The sequence below is a fragment of the Geotrypetes seraphini genome, chromosome 6, assembly GCF_902459505.1.
Source record: "Geotrypetes seraphini chromosome 6, aGeoSer1.1, whole genome shotgun sequence".
Taxonomy (NCBI): Eukaryota; Metazoa; Chordata; class Amphibia; order Gymnophiona; family Dermophiidae; genus Geotrypetes; species Geotrypetes seraphini.
In genome coordinates this window covers 249667775-249683865 of record NC_047089.1, presented here as the reverse complement: position 1 = coordinate 249683865, position 16091 = coordinate 249667775, and the positions used below count along the sequence as shown (strand labels likewise).

Below are 16091 nucleotides of genomic sequence, written 5' to 3'. Positions count from 1 at the left end.
AAACGCTTTCTCCGTTGGTGAGTATCAGGTCCAGTGTCGCCTGATCTCTGGTGGGCTCCAGCACCATTTGTTTGAGTCGCGCCCCTTTTATGGAGGTTAAAAGCCTTCTGCTGCCGCCGGTAGTAGCGGAAAGTGTCTTCCAATCAGCATCAGGCATATTGAAGTCCCCTAGCAGAACCGTGTCCCCGCGTAAAGTGATGTTCTCAATGTCTTTGATTAGTTCCATATCCCTGTCTTCCTGCTGTTTTGGGGGCCTATATACTACACCCAGATACAAGCATTTTTCGTTTCCTCTGGCCAGGTTCACCCAGAGTGATTCCCCGGTGTAGTTGACATCTGTGATTCTGGTGACTTTGATGTTATCTCTAGTGTATAGTGCTACCCCACCCCCTATTCTTCCCTCTCTGTCCCGACGAAGTAAGTTGTATCCTGGTATAGCCATGTCCCACCCATGTGAGTCTGTGAACCAAGTCTCAGATATCGCTATTACATCGAGGTCGGTGTTCGTTATCTCTGTCTCTAATTCTAGAATTTTATTGCCTAAGCTGTGTGCATTAACATACATAGCCCTCCATACTTTATGTTTGCTAAGACCCTGTGTAGAATTTCCCGCCTGAGTTTGAGTGGCTTTATATGATTGTTTTTACTGTGTGAACTTACTTCGGTCTCAGAAATGGAGTGTCGATTCACCTCTCCTGAAAAATTACTTACTGCGCTAGTACATGAGTGGGTACCCTCCCCCAACTTACCTAGTTTAAAGCCCTTCGGAGTAGGTGGGCTAGTCGATGTCCGAAGACGTTCTTGCCTCTCCTTGTCAGGTGGAGTCCATCTAGTACCTACAGCAGCCACATCTTGCTTCCACTCATACTTGTACCCACCACTAGTAACACCCAATACCCACTTCCCACCAGAGAGAATAAAAATGTGAATCAGACTTTGGTTGGCTCTTGTTGGACATAGACTTGGAAGATTAATTGATATGATAATTTGTTACCTCAAAGATATATTTCAGATAAGCAACTATTTTTTTTTCCTATTTTTGGTTTTGTTCCCATTGCTTTTGATGTATGCTATTGGACACAAGATGTGGTAAGAACATAAGAATTGCTGCTGATGGGTCAGACCAGTGGTCCATCGTGCCCAGCAGTCCGCTCCCGCAGCGGCCTCTAGGTCAAAGACCAGTGCCCTAAGACCAGCCCTACCTGCGTACATTCTGGTTCAGCAGGAACTTGTCTAACTTTGTCTTGAATCCCTGGAGGGTGTTTTCCCCTATAACAGCCTCAAGAAGAACGTTCCAGTTTTCCACCAGTCTCTGGATAAAGAAGAACTTCCTTACGTTTGTACGGAATCTATCCTCTTTTAACTTTAGAGAGTGCCCTCTCGTTCTCCCTACCTTGGACAGGGTGAACAACCTGTCTTTATCTACTAAGTCTATTCCCTTCAGTATCTTGAATGTTTCGATCATGTCCCCTCTGTCTCCTCTTTTCAAGGGAGAAGAGGCCCAGTTTTTCTAATCTCTCACTGTACGGCAACTCCTCCAGCCCCTTAACCATTTTAGTCACTCTTCTCTGGATCCTTTCGAGTACTACCGTGTCCTCCTTCATGTACTGTGACCACTGCTGGATGCAGTATTCCAGGTAAGGAAAAATAAGAAAATTCTTTAACAAAGATCAATACAAAATCATTGTCCAATCGCTTGTACTTAGTGTTGTAGACTATTGCAACAGTCTCTACCTACCATGCCCAATCAACATGATAAAACAGTTGCAGACCGTCCAGAACACAGCACTCAGACTCATCTACTCGCTTAGCAAATTTGACCACATTACCAATGCATACTTAGAATCTCACTGGCTACCGATAAAAGCAAGATCCCAATTCAAATTCTACTGTCTCCTATTCAAAATAATGCATGGAGTTGCACCCAGTTACCTAAACAACCTCCTACACCGTTACCTCCCACCAAGAAGAAGGAGAACTCAGAACCTCTTCACCTACCCTCCTCTCAACGGTACTAGATGCAAGAAACTATATGACAACCTTCTTGCAACACAGGCAGCTAAAATAGACTCTTCCATCTCCAAAATACTAAACAAAACAACAGACTTTAAAATGTTCAGAAAAGAAATAAAAACATATCTATTCAAAAAATACTTCCCACCACACTAACGATTCTAACCCCCAAATCATTATCTCAAGACTATACCCTCAGAAATACCACCCCTATTGTAACGCCAAATTAAACCTCAAACTAATCTTCTCTTCAAACTATATCTCCAACTTATATTAAGAAATCCAAATAAGTAAACTCCATCAGCAACCAGAGAATTCCTTCCTTAAACGATGTATCACATATTAAGAAACCTATAAGCTATCACCATCTGTAACTACTATGTAACCATCTTCTGTAACCTGAACTGTGTTACTATTCTATACTGTAACCTGAACTGTGTTACTATTCTATACTGTAACCTGTAATATACTCACTTCCATGTTATGCAATTACACTGGAAATGTCCAGACATCTTCGAAATTGTAATCCGCCTAGAACCGCAAGGCACAGGCGGAATAGAAATCTCTAATGTAATGTAATGTAAGGGCATACCATGGCCCGGTACAGCGGCATGATAACCTCTGATCTGTTCATGATCCCCTTCTTAATCATTCTTAGCATTCTGTTCACCCTTTTCACCGCCGTTGTGCATTGTGCTGCGGCTTCATCAACGTGTCGACCAGTACTCCCAAGTCTCTTTCCTGGGGAGTATCTGCCCCAGACATCCTGTATTCACCCCAGACATCCTGTATTCGTGTATAAGATATTTGTTACCGACGTGCATGACCTTACACTTATCCACGTTGAACCTCATTTGCCATGTTGCGGCACATTTCTCAAGCATGTTTGTCACGTTGCAGATCTTCATAATTCTCCTGCGTTTTCACTACTCTGAATAACTTAGTATCGTCTGCAAATTTAATCACCTCACTCGTTGTGCCTATTTCCAGAACATTTATAAATATGTTGAAGAGCATGGGCCCAAGCACCGAATCCTGTGGCACTCCACTCATGACGCTTTTCCAGTCCGAGTATTGTCCGTTTACTCCTACTCTCTGTTTCCTATCCGCCAGCCAGTTTTTAATCCACGTGAGTATTTAAATCCTAGATTCCATGGCTCGCAATTTTTCGAAGTAGTCATTCGTGCGGAACCTTGTTGAACGCCTTCTGAAAATCCAGATATACAATGTCAGTGTTCTCCCTAGGGCCTTATAGTTGGGCGCTCCTCCCAGCTAATTTAGATGACCGCCCGGCTGTAATCTCGATCGCAATCCTGCTTCTGCTGCCACCTTCTGCTCACCATTTTTTTAAAAAACCTTCTCACCGGCTTGGAGATTTACCGGGCTTACTCGGCACAGCCTGAATCGCAGGAGCCTGACTTTTTTTTTTTTTTTTTTTTAGTTTTTAACGCCAGCAACCCATGCTCCGGGGCTCTAACATGTGCGTGCCAGCTTCCCTTCTCTTCCCTCCGAAACCGGAAGTCACGTCCTGGGGGGGGGGCCCCCGGAGCATGGGTTCGCTACAGGAGACAGGTCAGCTTACAACTTGCTCTTGCTTGCTTCGGGCTTTCCTCACTGCCGGGTCCTGCCTACTTTCTATTTCCATGAAGGTAAGACCCGGCAATGAGGAAGGCCCGAAGCAAGCAAGAGCAGCGAGTTGCAAGCTTCCATCCATCGCTGACTTATGGAAGATAGGTCAGCAATGGAAGGAAGCTTACAACTTGCCTTAGTCCAGCCCTGCACAACATGCGGCCCAAAACGGATCTCACTGTGGCCCGCGCCCAATATGGCTCTCACTCCGCTCTCCTGCTCGGGGTTCAGACCATGCCAGCTTCTCCCACTAACAGGAACCACCAGCTAGAAGCATCACTCTCGCGCGTGCTTCTCAAGAATAGACCTCGACACGAGAAGGGGAAAGGGGTATTGAGGGAAGTCGAGTTGTGAAAACACGCGTTTCCTTTTTCTCTTCACTGAGGCAGGAAGGTCCAGGATCAGGAGAAGCGTCCCAGTTTTCCTAGAAACGGCTCGAGGCAAAGCTGTTCTGCTGTTGCATGCGGGATCCTTTGCCTCTTAGCAGGCTCTTGACAAGAATGGAAAAATCCAGAAGACAATACTCCAAGGATAGAAGGATTAGGAAGACGATGTGAATATGAAAACACAGCACAAGAAATAGAGACTTGTGGCATTCTGTGTGGAAAACTGATGCATAATGAATTTACTATTACCCATGTAATATTGCCAAAGTAGTCTGCTGGACCAGACTACAGTACAGTGATATGGAGAATGTGGAAGAATCATTCAGTGTTCAAGATCAACATGATCTCCTCACAGAAGAAAGACGGAGAGAAAGAGAGAGGCCTAGACCAAAGGGGAAAGACAGGAGGCAGATACTGGAGAGGGGGGAGAAAAGGGAAGAAGATAGAGATGTCAGACCATGGGGTGGAGTGGGAAGAAAGGAAGGAAGGAAAGGAGAAGGGAGAGATGCCAGAGCATAAGGGGGGGGGTGGAGACAAAAAATGGAGAGGGAATGAAGCTGAAATAAATCATGTACAAAGGAGAGGAAGGGCACAGGATATAGAGTTTATTGAAGGGACATAGAAAGAGGGAAGATACCATATGGAACAGAGATAGGGCAGACACTGGATGGAAAAGGCAGAAAGGGTGGACAGTGAATGCAAGGGGCAGAGAGAGGGTGGACACTAGATGGAAGGGGTAGAGAGAGGGCAGAGACTGGGTGGAAGGGGCAAAGAGAGAGGACAGATGTTGCATTGAAAGGAGCAAGGACAAATGCTGAATAGAAAGAAGAGAGTGAAGAGAAGATGACTAAAGCAGAAATGACAAAAGGTAGAAAAAAAATATTTTGTTGATTTACGTAGAATCAAGTAGTATTGTAACTATATTGATTAAAATTTATCAATAGGAAATGGAAATAAGGCAATTTTGGGGGGGACTAAACCCCTTTCCTCAGGTCAGGACAGAATACCATAACAGCTGTATACTGTACTGTCTTGAAGAAAGATTTGGCCTCTGAAAGCTAATTGAAAAATGGATTAGTCTAAGAAAATGTTATTTTCATATCTCTCATTATTTTATTTCTATTTGTTAATTTGAATAGTGGTGACTTATGTAGAAGTTTTTTTCAAATTTACATCTACTGTCTTTATATTTTGCACAGTATTAGGGGACATGTCACTGTTTCTGTGGTGTTGCATTGTATGCAGAGTCTTGATTCAGTTTAACTTTTGTCTACACATTTCTATTTTTAGTTTGTGATTATTCCATATTGGGCGAGGGTGTATCTGTGTTCTGTGTGTATGAAAAGAACATGACTTTCTGTTAGCATCGACTACAGAATCAATTGACTGTGTAGGATCTGGTTTTTTTAGTTTTACAATGCATGTGTTGGTGTTCTAGTGCTCACTGCAGTGTTTAAAATGCTGCCTTTTCCTAGATGCACCCTTATTGTGTGACTCATGAATTATTACTAAAAATATCTTTTTTTATATAGAGGAGGGGGTTGTTAAAAAATGATCAGCACTGGAGGTCATATATTCTAGGTACACCTTTGGATTTAATGACCCTATTCTAACTTTACTGTTGAGGTGTTGTGCCGCCCCCCCCCCCCCCCCCAACCAACACACAGACACACACATTATAAAGATTTAAATTAAAGTTGTATTATCATCAAGCAGCTTTCAAATGACATTATAAGCAAATAAAAATAAAATATTTTTAATACATTGCTAATTATTACCTGCATCTTTACCTATACTGTTTTGCCCTAGCTCTTACTTTGCACTATAGCAAAATAAAAAAAAAGCAGATAAAGATCAATCACACAGGTGTCCTTCAAGGGTCAGTAACACCTCTCCATAAATTATGTGGAAGAGGTCTGGAAGTGGGGATAGCATCTATTTCATATCCTCAGTGAGACCTCAGGAAGAAACCTAGTGATCAAAACATTATTAGAGGTGTTGTACAGCCATTTCTTGTATGACTGGATGAGCTATATTTATCTTTTTTTTGTTGTTGTTGTTGTTTAAATTCATACAGAAATAAATGGCTAGATTGAACCTAATGACTTCATTAACGCCTTTCCCTTTTTTAAACTTCTATACCATTGGAAAGAGGGTGAATATCTAATTATTCACTTTTAGAATTGGATACTTCTTAAAATTAGTAAAAATATTCTGGCACAAGTGTCAAACCTTAAAAAAGGAAGTCATATTGAGCATTTGAAAATAATAATAATTAACTAATAAAAATAGTATACATTTAATTTTCCCCACTACCAAATTTCCCCGCCCCACCCGTCTACTTTTTCATGCCATCCGGCTGGAAAAAATTTCTGGGGAGAACACTGAATGTCGACCAGGTCGCCTTTGTCTATCTGCCTGTTTACTACCTCAAAGAAGTGCAACAAGTTCGTCAAGCAAGATCTTCCTTTGCTGAAACTATGCTGGCTAGTCCTCATCAGATTGTGTCTATCAAGGTGCTCAATGATGCAGTCCTTTATCAGCGCCTCTACCATCTTTCCCATTGCTGAGGTCAGACTCACCGGTCTGTAGTTTCCTGGATCACCCCTCGAACCTTTCTTGAAGATTGGCGTAACATTCGCCACCTACCAGTCTTCCGGAATCCTTCCTGATTTCATCGACAGATTGGCTATTAATTGAAGCAGTTCAGCTATAACCCTTTTCAGTTCCTTGATTACCCTTGGATGGATGCCATCCAGTCCTGGAGATTTATCATTTTTAAGCCTATCAATCTGCCTGCATACCTCTTCTAGACTTACCGTCAACCCTGTCAGTTTCCCATCTTAGTTTCCTGCATATAGCCTGTCGGCTTCCAATAATGTTGTGTATATCCTCTTTGGTAAACACAGATGCAAAAAATGTGTTCAGTTTGTCGGCGATAGCTTTGTCCTCCTTTAGCACTCCCTTTATTCCATGGTCATCCAACGGCCCCACCGCTTCCTTCGCGGGTCGTTTCCCCTTAATTTATTGAAATAACGGCTTGAAGTTTTTTGCCTCCTTGGCTATTTTTTCCTTGTAGTCTCTTTTGGCCCCTCTTACCGCCTTATTGCATCTGCTTTGATGCTGTGTGTGCTTTTCCAAGTTTTTGTCCATTTTTTAACCTTTTCCATTTCTTAAACAAAGTCTTCTTGTCTCTGATCGCTTCCTTCACCGCTGCAGTGAGCCACCCCGGTTCCTTGTTCTTTTTCCTCTTGGATCCCTTGTTGATAAGCGGTATATATAGATTTTGCGCTTCGGTAACTGTGTCCTTAAAAAGGAACCATGCTTGTTCTAGTGTCTTTAAAGTGCTTATCCTCTTCTTAATCTTCTTCCCCACCATGAGCTCATCCCTTCATAATTCCCTTTTCAGAAGTTCAGCACCGTGCCCATCGTTCTGGATCAATGTTTCACCCCTGTGTCCAGGTTGAAGCAGATCATATTGTGATCACTGGTTCCCAGCGTCCCCTCTACTTCTACACTTTGCGCCAGTCCTCATAGTCCATTTGGAATTAAGTCCAGAATTGCGTTTCCTCTCGTATTTTCCTTGACAAGTTGTTCCAGGAAGCAATCGCCTACAGCATCCAGGAACTGCAGCCAGAGGTGCCTAGGTTCCAGTCTATCCCCAGATAATTGAAGTCACCCATGATAACTGCGTTGTCTCCCTTGCAGTTGCATTTAATCTCGTCCATCATTTCTCCATCAATTTCTTCGGACTGCCCTGGGGGTCTGTAGTAGATGCCGATCTTTGTTTCCATTCCATTTGTTCCTGGAATTTTGACCCATAGAGACTCTAACTTATTCTTCATGTTCTCTCCGGTAGACTCAATTCCCTCTTTGACGTATAGGGCAATGTCCCCACCTTTTTGTGCCACTCTGTCTCTGCGGTATAGTTTGTATCCCGGTAGCACAGTACATAAGAACATAAGAAGTTGCCTCCGCTGAGGCAGACCAGAGGTCCGCTCCCCCGGTGGCCCATCAGGCCCATTGCCTGAGCAATGGTCCCAGACTATCCCTATAACCTACCGCTATTCCTATCTGTACCCCTCAATTCCTTTATCCTCTAGGAACCTATCCAAACCTTCTTTGAAGCCTTGTAACGTGCTCTGGCCTATCACAGCCTCCGGAAGCGCGTTCCATGTATCCACCACCCTCTGGGTGAAAAAGAACTTTCTGGCATTTGTTCTAAATCTGTCCCCTTTTAATTTCTCCGAGTGTCCCCTTGTATCCCAGGTGTTTTCTTCGTTCCACCCTGTTTCTGTGATGCCAATGATGTCAAGGTTTTCTTTTTGTGCCATAGCTTCTAATTCACCCATCTTATTCTTTAGGCTCCTTGCGTTCGTGTACATACACTTGAGTTTGCGGCCTGTTACTTTCTTGCATTTCCTTCCCTCTTGTGTCCCTTTCAATCCGTCAGGATTTCTGTCTTGCCTATGATCTGGTGAGTCTTCCCCGCTGTCTTTCTGCACGGTATCCTCTGGTTATACCAGTTCCCGAACTATCGACTCTCGGTCAACTGTCGGCTTTCCCCTCCTTCTTAGTTTAAAAACTTCTCAGTTTCTCTCTTAATGTTGCTTGCAAGTAGCCTCGTTTCGTCTCTGCTGAGGTGGTGTCCGTCCTTCCTGAATAGCTTGCTTTTCCATCAGAACGTCGTCCAGTTGCGCACGAAGTGGAATCCTCCTTCCTCACACCAGCGCCGCATCCAAGCGTTGACTGCTTTCAGCTCTGTCTGCCTCTTCTCGCGGGCCCTGTGTACCGGCAGGATCTCTGAGAACGCTACCCTCTGCGTTCTGGTCTTCAGCTTCCTTCCTTCCTAGCATCCGGAATTGGTCCTTCAGTACTTCCCTGTTGTAGTTCCTGTTGATCATGTTGTTTGTCCCCACATTGATCACCACCGCCGTATCTTCCTCTTCCATGCTGTCAATGATCCTGTCGATGCGGCTCACTATATCTTCTACCTTGGCTCCCGGTAGGCAAGTCACCAGCCAATCCTGTCTTCCTCCCGCTATGTAGCTGTCGACTTGTCTGATGATGGAGTCTCCCACGATGATTGCTGTCCTCTCTATCTTCTCTTGCCACAGGTCCGTGTCCTCTAAGTACTTCCATCTTCTCTCATCCTGGCATTGGCTTGCACCAGACTCGTCTTCTTGTAGGTTCCCTCCGCTGTTTCCAGATCTTGCTGCTGTGTCACCCATTTCTTCCTTGTGGTTGTCCTCCAGATGGTCCTCACTCTCTGTAGGTGTATCTCGGCAGTTCCACTGTTGCTGGTGATTTTCCATGGCCTCCATGTATGCCTCGTCGATTAACTTCTCTAACTCCCGGACTTCTTCCTCGATGATTTCCTCTGTCTTGAAGTTCTCTGCATCCCTGTCCTCCTCCACTGCTCGAAGTGCTTCCAGTTCCAGTATTCTGCCCTCCAGGAGTCTGACTTGTTTCTTCAGGCTCTCCAGTTCCCTGCATTGAGTGCATACATAAGACTGCCTCCCAGGGGGGAGGCAGTCAAACATACAGCAGACGGTGCAGAAAACTGGGTAGCTCAAATTCCTGCTTCTGTCTGCTGCTTCCATTGCTGCCCGCTTGCCAGTCTGGTGTGGCTGTCCTCTGCGTCTAGTGTGGCTGTCCTCTGCGTCTGGTGTGGCTGTCCTCTGCATCTACTGTGGCTGTCCTCTGCTCTCCTTGCTTGTTTGGGTGTCCTCTGTGACTGCTGCAGTTGTCCTCTGTGTCTGCTGCGGTTGCCCTCTGCTCTCCTTGCTTGTTTGTGTGTTCTCTGTGACTGCTGCAGTTGCTCTCCGCTCTCCTGGCTTGTTTGTGTGTCCTCTGTGACTGCTGCGGTTGCTCTCCGCTCTCCTTTGCAGTGACTCGCCCTTTGCAAAGGCACTCTCGCTAAGGCGAACGCCTTTAACGCTCACCTTTGCGCACTGAACGGCTGAGCACCATTGGCCCCTCCCCTTTTAGGGGGGGAGCTCCAGTGGATGATGGGGAGTGAGCGGGGCTAACTCTCGCCGCTGCCCCGCGCTCTCTCCTGCTGTTTCTCTCCTCTGTATCCTCTCCTGGCTTCGTTCACAAGTCTCTACCCGAGCACCTTTGGCCCGTCTCCTTTTAAGGGGGATCTCCAGTGGATGACATCAGGGGGTGGGTGGAGGTAACTTTTAGAGAATGACACGGTGACAAAATTCGTCACCATTCCCGTCCCCGTGGATAACCGCGGGAAATAATCCCATGTCATTTTCTAATGTCTATTTCAACCTCGGGCCTTCTACACCAGCATTCTTCAAAGCAAAGCTTGAGGGTCAGTGGTTGTGGCCATTCATACTCTGATTCTTCCCTCTCTCCTTAAAGAATGACATGAAGATGGTTTCCCGCGGTTATCTGCGGGGACGGGAATGGTGATGAATTTTGTCAGCGTGTCATTCTCTAGTAACTTTCGCCGCTGCCCCTCGCTCTCTCCTGCTTTCTCTCCCCTGTTGTTTCTCTCCTGCCTTCTTTCCCCTGCTGTTTCTCTCCTCTGTCTCCTCTCCTGGCTAGTATTAAAAAAAAATTTTCCCGGTGTAATGATTACAACTAAGAAAATGATCTATTAATATAAGGATCACTATTATGTTATGAGCATGCATTTTTTTACTTCTATTTTTGTTCAAATTAAATATTTATTTGCTTGTGAAACTTCTAGTACCATATATGCAAACTGGAAGCTTATGTTCAACTGCCCATCAGCTGACCTTACACTTGGTTCATCTGGTTAAGTTATATAAGAATTGCCACTGCTGGGTCAGACCAGTGGTCCTTCGAGCCCAGCAGTCCGCTCTACCCACAAATCAGCCTTCTTTGCTTCTGTTCCTACCTTATGAAATTCCCTTCCAAATGAGATACGTTGTGAGCTTTCTTATCCTAGGTTTAGGACTCTTATCAAAGACATCTTTTTGGCATAGCATTTCTTTTATCATCATAGCTTAGGGTTGATAATGATCCCGCAGCAACTGCTAGATTTGTACTACGAAGAACGGTCTATAAATACTAATAAACATATATACAATTTTTTTGAATGAATTGTCCTAGTTATTTGTGCCAGGAAACTTGGTGTTCTTCCAGCTTTAGCAGTGTCCATTCATACTAAGGTTTCGTAGACTTAACCTTTGGCAGCCCTGAGTAATGTGGTAGAGATTTAGAAAGCCTTTTAGTGCATTGACATCACCAAAAGGTGATATGATTTTGTAAGTATTTCAGGGGAAATGAAACTTTAGGGGTTTATGAAAACAGCTTGGGGTAGGTGATCATTATTCCTTTAAGAAAGGTGTTAAAATTCCTACTCTAATCAAAATGAAAAGAGCAATTTCTATTCCAAAGGTTATTTTACCATAAGCCCTTGCACTCTTCATTTTTGTTCTGTTTGTTTGCCCACAGGAGCAGTCTCACAAGTACTGGATAGCCTAGAGGAAATTCATGCTCTTACAGACTGCAGTGAAAAAGACCTCGATTTTCTTCACAGTGTTTTCCAGGATCAGCATCTTCATACGTTATTAGATGTAAGTCTGCTTGTATTTCATTGAAACCTGTTTCTCTTTTCAATGTCCTTAGAAGTTCCTTCTCTAAGCTTTTTCACAGCTGAAAGCTTTTCTCTTCCCATAAACCTGTGCTAATTGTGTCAGCCAATATTTAAGAAATATAAATGTTTCATAGAGGTTTGATAGTCAGAAAGCCTGCAGATTAAAATATAAAAGCATCAGGATTGTGCACAGCATGAACCATTCAAGTACAGTAGGCGGTAGATGTGTGAAAACCTAGTGGAACACCTCTGTGAAGATGTGGAAAGAGAGGGAAAAGGTACCTGTTTTACTTACAAGAGAAGTAAGTTCTAGATAAGGGTCAGGAAAAGATAAGACCAAAGCCAAAGAAACTGAGGAAAACTTGGTGCTGAAAGAGGAGAGAACTATGCTTAATGCCAGTGGAATAAAAGGTTTAATAATAACCAATAAGTAGAAATAGATAGGGTCAAATTAACAAATGGTAAAAGGACTTAAGGATGGAGGAGCCAGGACTAGATTTACAGGAAAGTAAATACAATTCTTTCTATTGCATTGAGAATGACTTGCTGAAAAACAGAGGGGGGAGGGTTAGGGTTACCAGATTTTCTGTGGTAGAAACCCAGAAAAATGGCCCAGCCCCATTTTGCCCCTAAAGTCTCCTCTTCTCCCACCTCTAAGCCATGTCTGGAGAGTGTGTGACGTCATCCGTGCATGCTCAGAAGCTCTCCAGACGTGGCCGGAGGTTGATGCTTTCCAAAACCCGGACAAACTACTGGGTTTTGGAAAGTCAGTACGGGCATCCAGACAGTCCTCTAAAAAGAGGACTTTTTTGTTGTTGCTTTACATAGAATCAAGTAATATTGTAACTCTATTGATTAAAGTTTATCAGTAGGTAATGGAAATAAAGCAATTTTTTTGGACTAAACTCCTTTCCTCAGGTCAGGACAGGATACCATAACAGCAGTATACTGTACTGTCTTGAAGAAAGATTTGGCCTCTGAAAGCTAATTACTATTAATTGAAAAATGGATTAGTCCAATAAAATGGTGTTTTCTTATTTCTCTTTATTTGTTTTATTTCTATTTGTTAATTTGTAAAGTGGTGATTATGTAGCAATTTTTTCAAATTTACCTCTACTGTCTATATTTTGCGCAGTATTAGGGGACATTCGTCACTGTTTCTGTGGTGTTGCATTGTATGCAGAGTCTGGTTTCTTAGCAGTTCAGTTTAACTTTTGTCTGCATATTTCTATTTTTAGTTTGTGATTATTTCATATTGGGCGAGGGTGTATCTGTATTCTGTGTGTATGAAAAGGACATGGTTTTCTGTTAGCATCAATTGTGCAGGATCTAGCTTGTTTAGTTTTACAATACGTGTGTTGGTGTTCTAGTGCTCACTGCAGTGTTTAAAATGCTGCCTTTTCCTAGGTGCACCTTTGTTGTGTGACTCATGGATTATTACTACAAATAACTTTTTTATATAGAGGAAGGGTTGTTAAAAATGATTAGCACTGGCTGTCATATACTAGGTACGTCACTGGATTTAATGACCCTATTCTAACTTTATGTTGATGTAAGTGGTGGTCTTCCCCCCCTCCCAGTATAAAGAACTAAATTAAAGTTGTATTAACATCAAGCAGCTTTCAAATGACATTATAAGCAAATAAAAATAAAATATTTTTAATACTTTGCTAATTATTACCTGCATCTTTACCTAAACTGTTTTGCCCTAGCTCTCACTTTGATCTTTATCTGCTAATTTTTTATTTTGCTTTAGTGCAATCACATAGGTGTCCTTCAAGGCTCAGTAACACCTCTCCATAAATTATGTGGAAGAGGTCTGGAAGTGGGGATCGCATCTATTTCATATCCTCAGTGAGACCTCAGGAAGGAACCTAGTGATCAAAACATTATTAGAGGTGCTATAGAGCCGTTTCTTGTATGACTGGATGAGCTACATTTATCTTTTTTTTTTTTTAGTTGCTTAAAATAATGCAAAAATAAATGGCTAGATTGAACCTAATGACTTCGTTAACGCATTTCCATTTTTTAAACCTCTATACCATTTGAAAGAGGGCAAATCTATTTATTCACTTCTAGAAACATAGAAACATAGAAAGATGACGGCAGATAAGGGCCATAGCCCATCAAGTCTGCCCACACCATTTACCCACCCTCTTAAGTCTACTGACCCCTAAAGTACAATAGTTATACTGTCATTCTACTGACCCGCCAATTCAAGTCCTAGTGACCCTATCCCTTGGCATGACCTCGTAGGGATCCCACATAGGTATCCCATTTGTTTTTGAAGTCTGGGATGCTACGTGCCTCGACCACCTGTACTGGAAGCTTGTTCCAATGCTCAATCACTCTCTCCGTGAAGAAGTACTTCCTGGCGTCTCCACGAAACTTCCCTCCCTTGAGTTTGAGCGGATGTCCTCTTGTGGTCGAGGGTCCCTTGAGAAGAAAGATATCCTCTTCCACCTCGACCCGTCCCGTGATGTACTTAAAAGTCTCAATCATGTCTCCCCTCTCCCTACGCTCTTCGAGAGTGTAGAGCTGCAATTTGCTCAATCTTTCTTCGTACGGGAGACCCTTTAGCCCCGAGACCATCCTGGTGGCCATCCGCTGAACCGATTCAATTCTGAGCACATCCTTACGGTAATGTGGCCTCCAGAATTGCACACAGTATTCCAGATGAGGTCTCACCATGGCTCTGTACAATGGCATCATGACTTCAGGTTTCCTGTTGACGAAGCTTCTCTTGATACAACCTATCATCTGCCGTGCTTTAGATGAAGCCTTCTCCACTTGAGTGGCTGCTTTCATGTCAGCACTGATGATTACTCCCAAGTCTCGTTCTTCCGTAGTCCTTGTTAAAGTTTCTCCATTCAGGGTGTAGGTTCTGCAAGGATTTCCGTTACCGAGATGCATGACCTTACATTTCTTGGCGTTGAAGCCCAGCTGCCAGATCAAGGACCATTTTTCTAAAGTACGCAGGTCTTGTTCCATAGCATCCTGTAGATTATAGCCGTTTACTATATTGCATAGTTTGGCGTCATCAGCGAATAAGATTACCTTGCCTTGAAGCCCTTGAGTTAGATCCCCAATGAATATGTTGAAGAGGAGTGGGCCCAGGACTGAACCCTGTGGCACTCCGCTAGTCACCTCTGACATTTTAGAGAAGGTACCGTTAACCACCACTCTCTGAAGTCTGCCACTAAGCCAATCTTTAACCCATGCAGTTAGAGTCTCTCCTAATCCCATCGATTTCATCTTGTTCAGCAGCCTGCGGTGTGGGACGCTGTCAAACGCTTTGCTGAAGTCCAGGTACACGACGTCCAAGGACTCTCCTGAGTCCAGTCTTCTTGTTACCCAGTCAAAGAAGCTGATGAGATTGGACTGGCATGACCTACCCTTGGTGAATCCATGTTGGCTGGGATCCCGGAGATTTCCCTCGTTCAGGATCGTATCTAATTTATATTTAACTAGTGTTTCCATGAGTTTACACACTATTGAGGTGAGGCTTACCGGTCTATAGTTCGCAGCCTCAGCCTTGCAACCCTTTTTATGTAGAGGAACAACATTGGCTGTTTTCCAGTCCAACGGAACTATCCCCGTACTTAGTGAGAGATTGAATAGCATTGTCAACGGTTCCGCCAGAACATCTCTCAATTCTCTGAGCACTCTTGGGTGTAAATTGTCCGGACCCATGGCCTTGTTTACCTTTAGCTTTGCCAGTTCGTTGTAGACGTCCCCAGGTGTGAATTCAAAATTCTGAAACGGGTCATCCATGTCTTGTTTTATCATCAACTGTGGTCCGTGTCCCGGTGCTTCGTGGGTGAAGACTGAGCAGAAATATTCATTTAGTAGTTCTGCTTTTTCTGAATCTGCCATCGCGTAGTTTCCGTCCGATTGTCTAAGGCGTACTATACCGTCTGTGTTCCTTTTCCTGTCACTGATATACCTAAAGAAGGATTTGTCCCCTTTTTTAATGTTTTTTGCCAGAGTTTCCTCCACTCGAAGTTTGGCCTCCCTAACTGCTCTTTTGACCGCTGCAGATCTGGTCTTATATTCTACTTTAGTTTCTTTTCTCTGCGTACGTTTGTAGGAAAGAAATGCTTTTTTCTTCTCCTTAATGAGGTGCGAGATCTCTTCAGTGAACCATTGGGGTTTGTTGTTTCTTTGTCTTTTATCTACTGATTTTATGTAGCGATTAGTTGCTTCGTGTATAGATGATTTCAGGTACGACCACATAGTTTCCACATTGCCGGTCTCTGCTTGGTCCTGCAGCGTCTGATGAACGAAATCTCCCATGCGTGCGAAGTCGGTGTCTCGGAATTTGAGCACCTTTGTTTTTGTAATTGATTTAAGGGATCCTTTCCCAAGGTTGAACCATACCATGTTATGGTCGCTGGAGGCTAGCGAATCTCCTACCGCGACCTCTGAGACGCTTTCCCCATTGGTGAGTACCAGGTCTAGGATCGCCTGGGCCCTAGTGGGCT

At 43.7% G+C, this 16091-nt stretch overlaps 1 protein-coding gene across 11 annotated transcripts in view; it reads left to right on the top strand.

Annotated features, from left to right (window-relative positions):
* The window catches only part of CASK (calcium/calmodulin dependent serine protein kinase), a 770397-nt gene that overhangs the window by 387864 nt on the left and 366442 nt on the right, over positions 1–16091 (top strand). For all 11 annotated transcript variants that reach the window (XM_033947671.1, XM_033947669.1, XM_033947668.1 and 8 more), the window contains exon 11: positions 11466–11587. In XM_033947671.1, coding sequence (XP_033803562.1) covers positions 11466–11587 — 122 coding nt within the window. The remainder of the gene's footprint in view (positions 1–11465; positions 11588–16091) is intronic.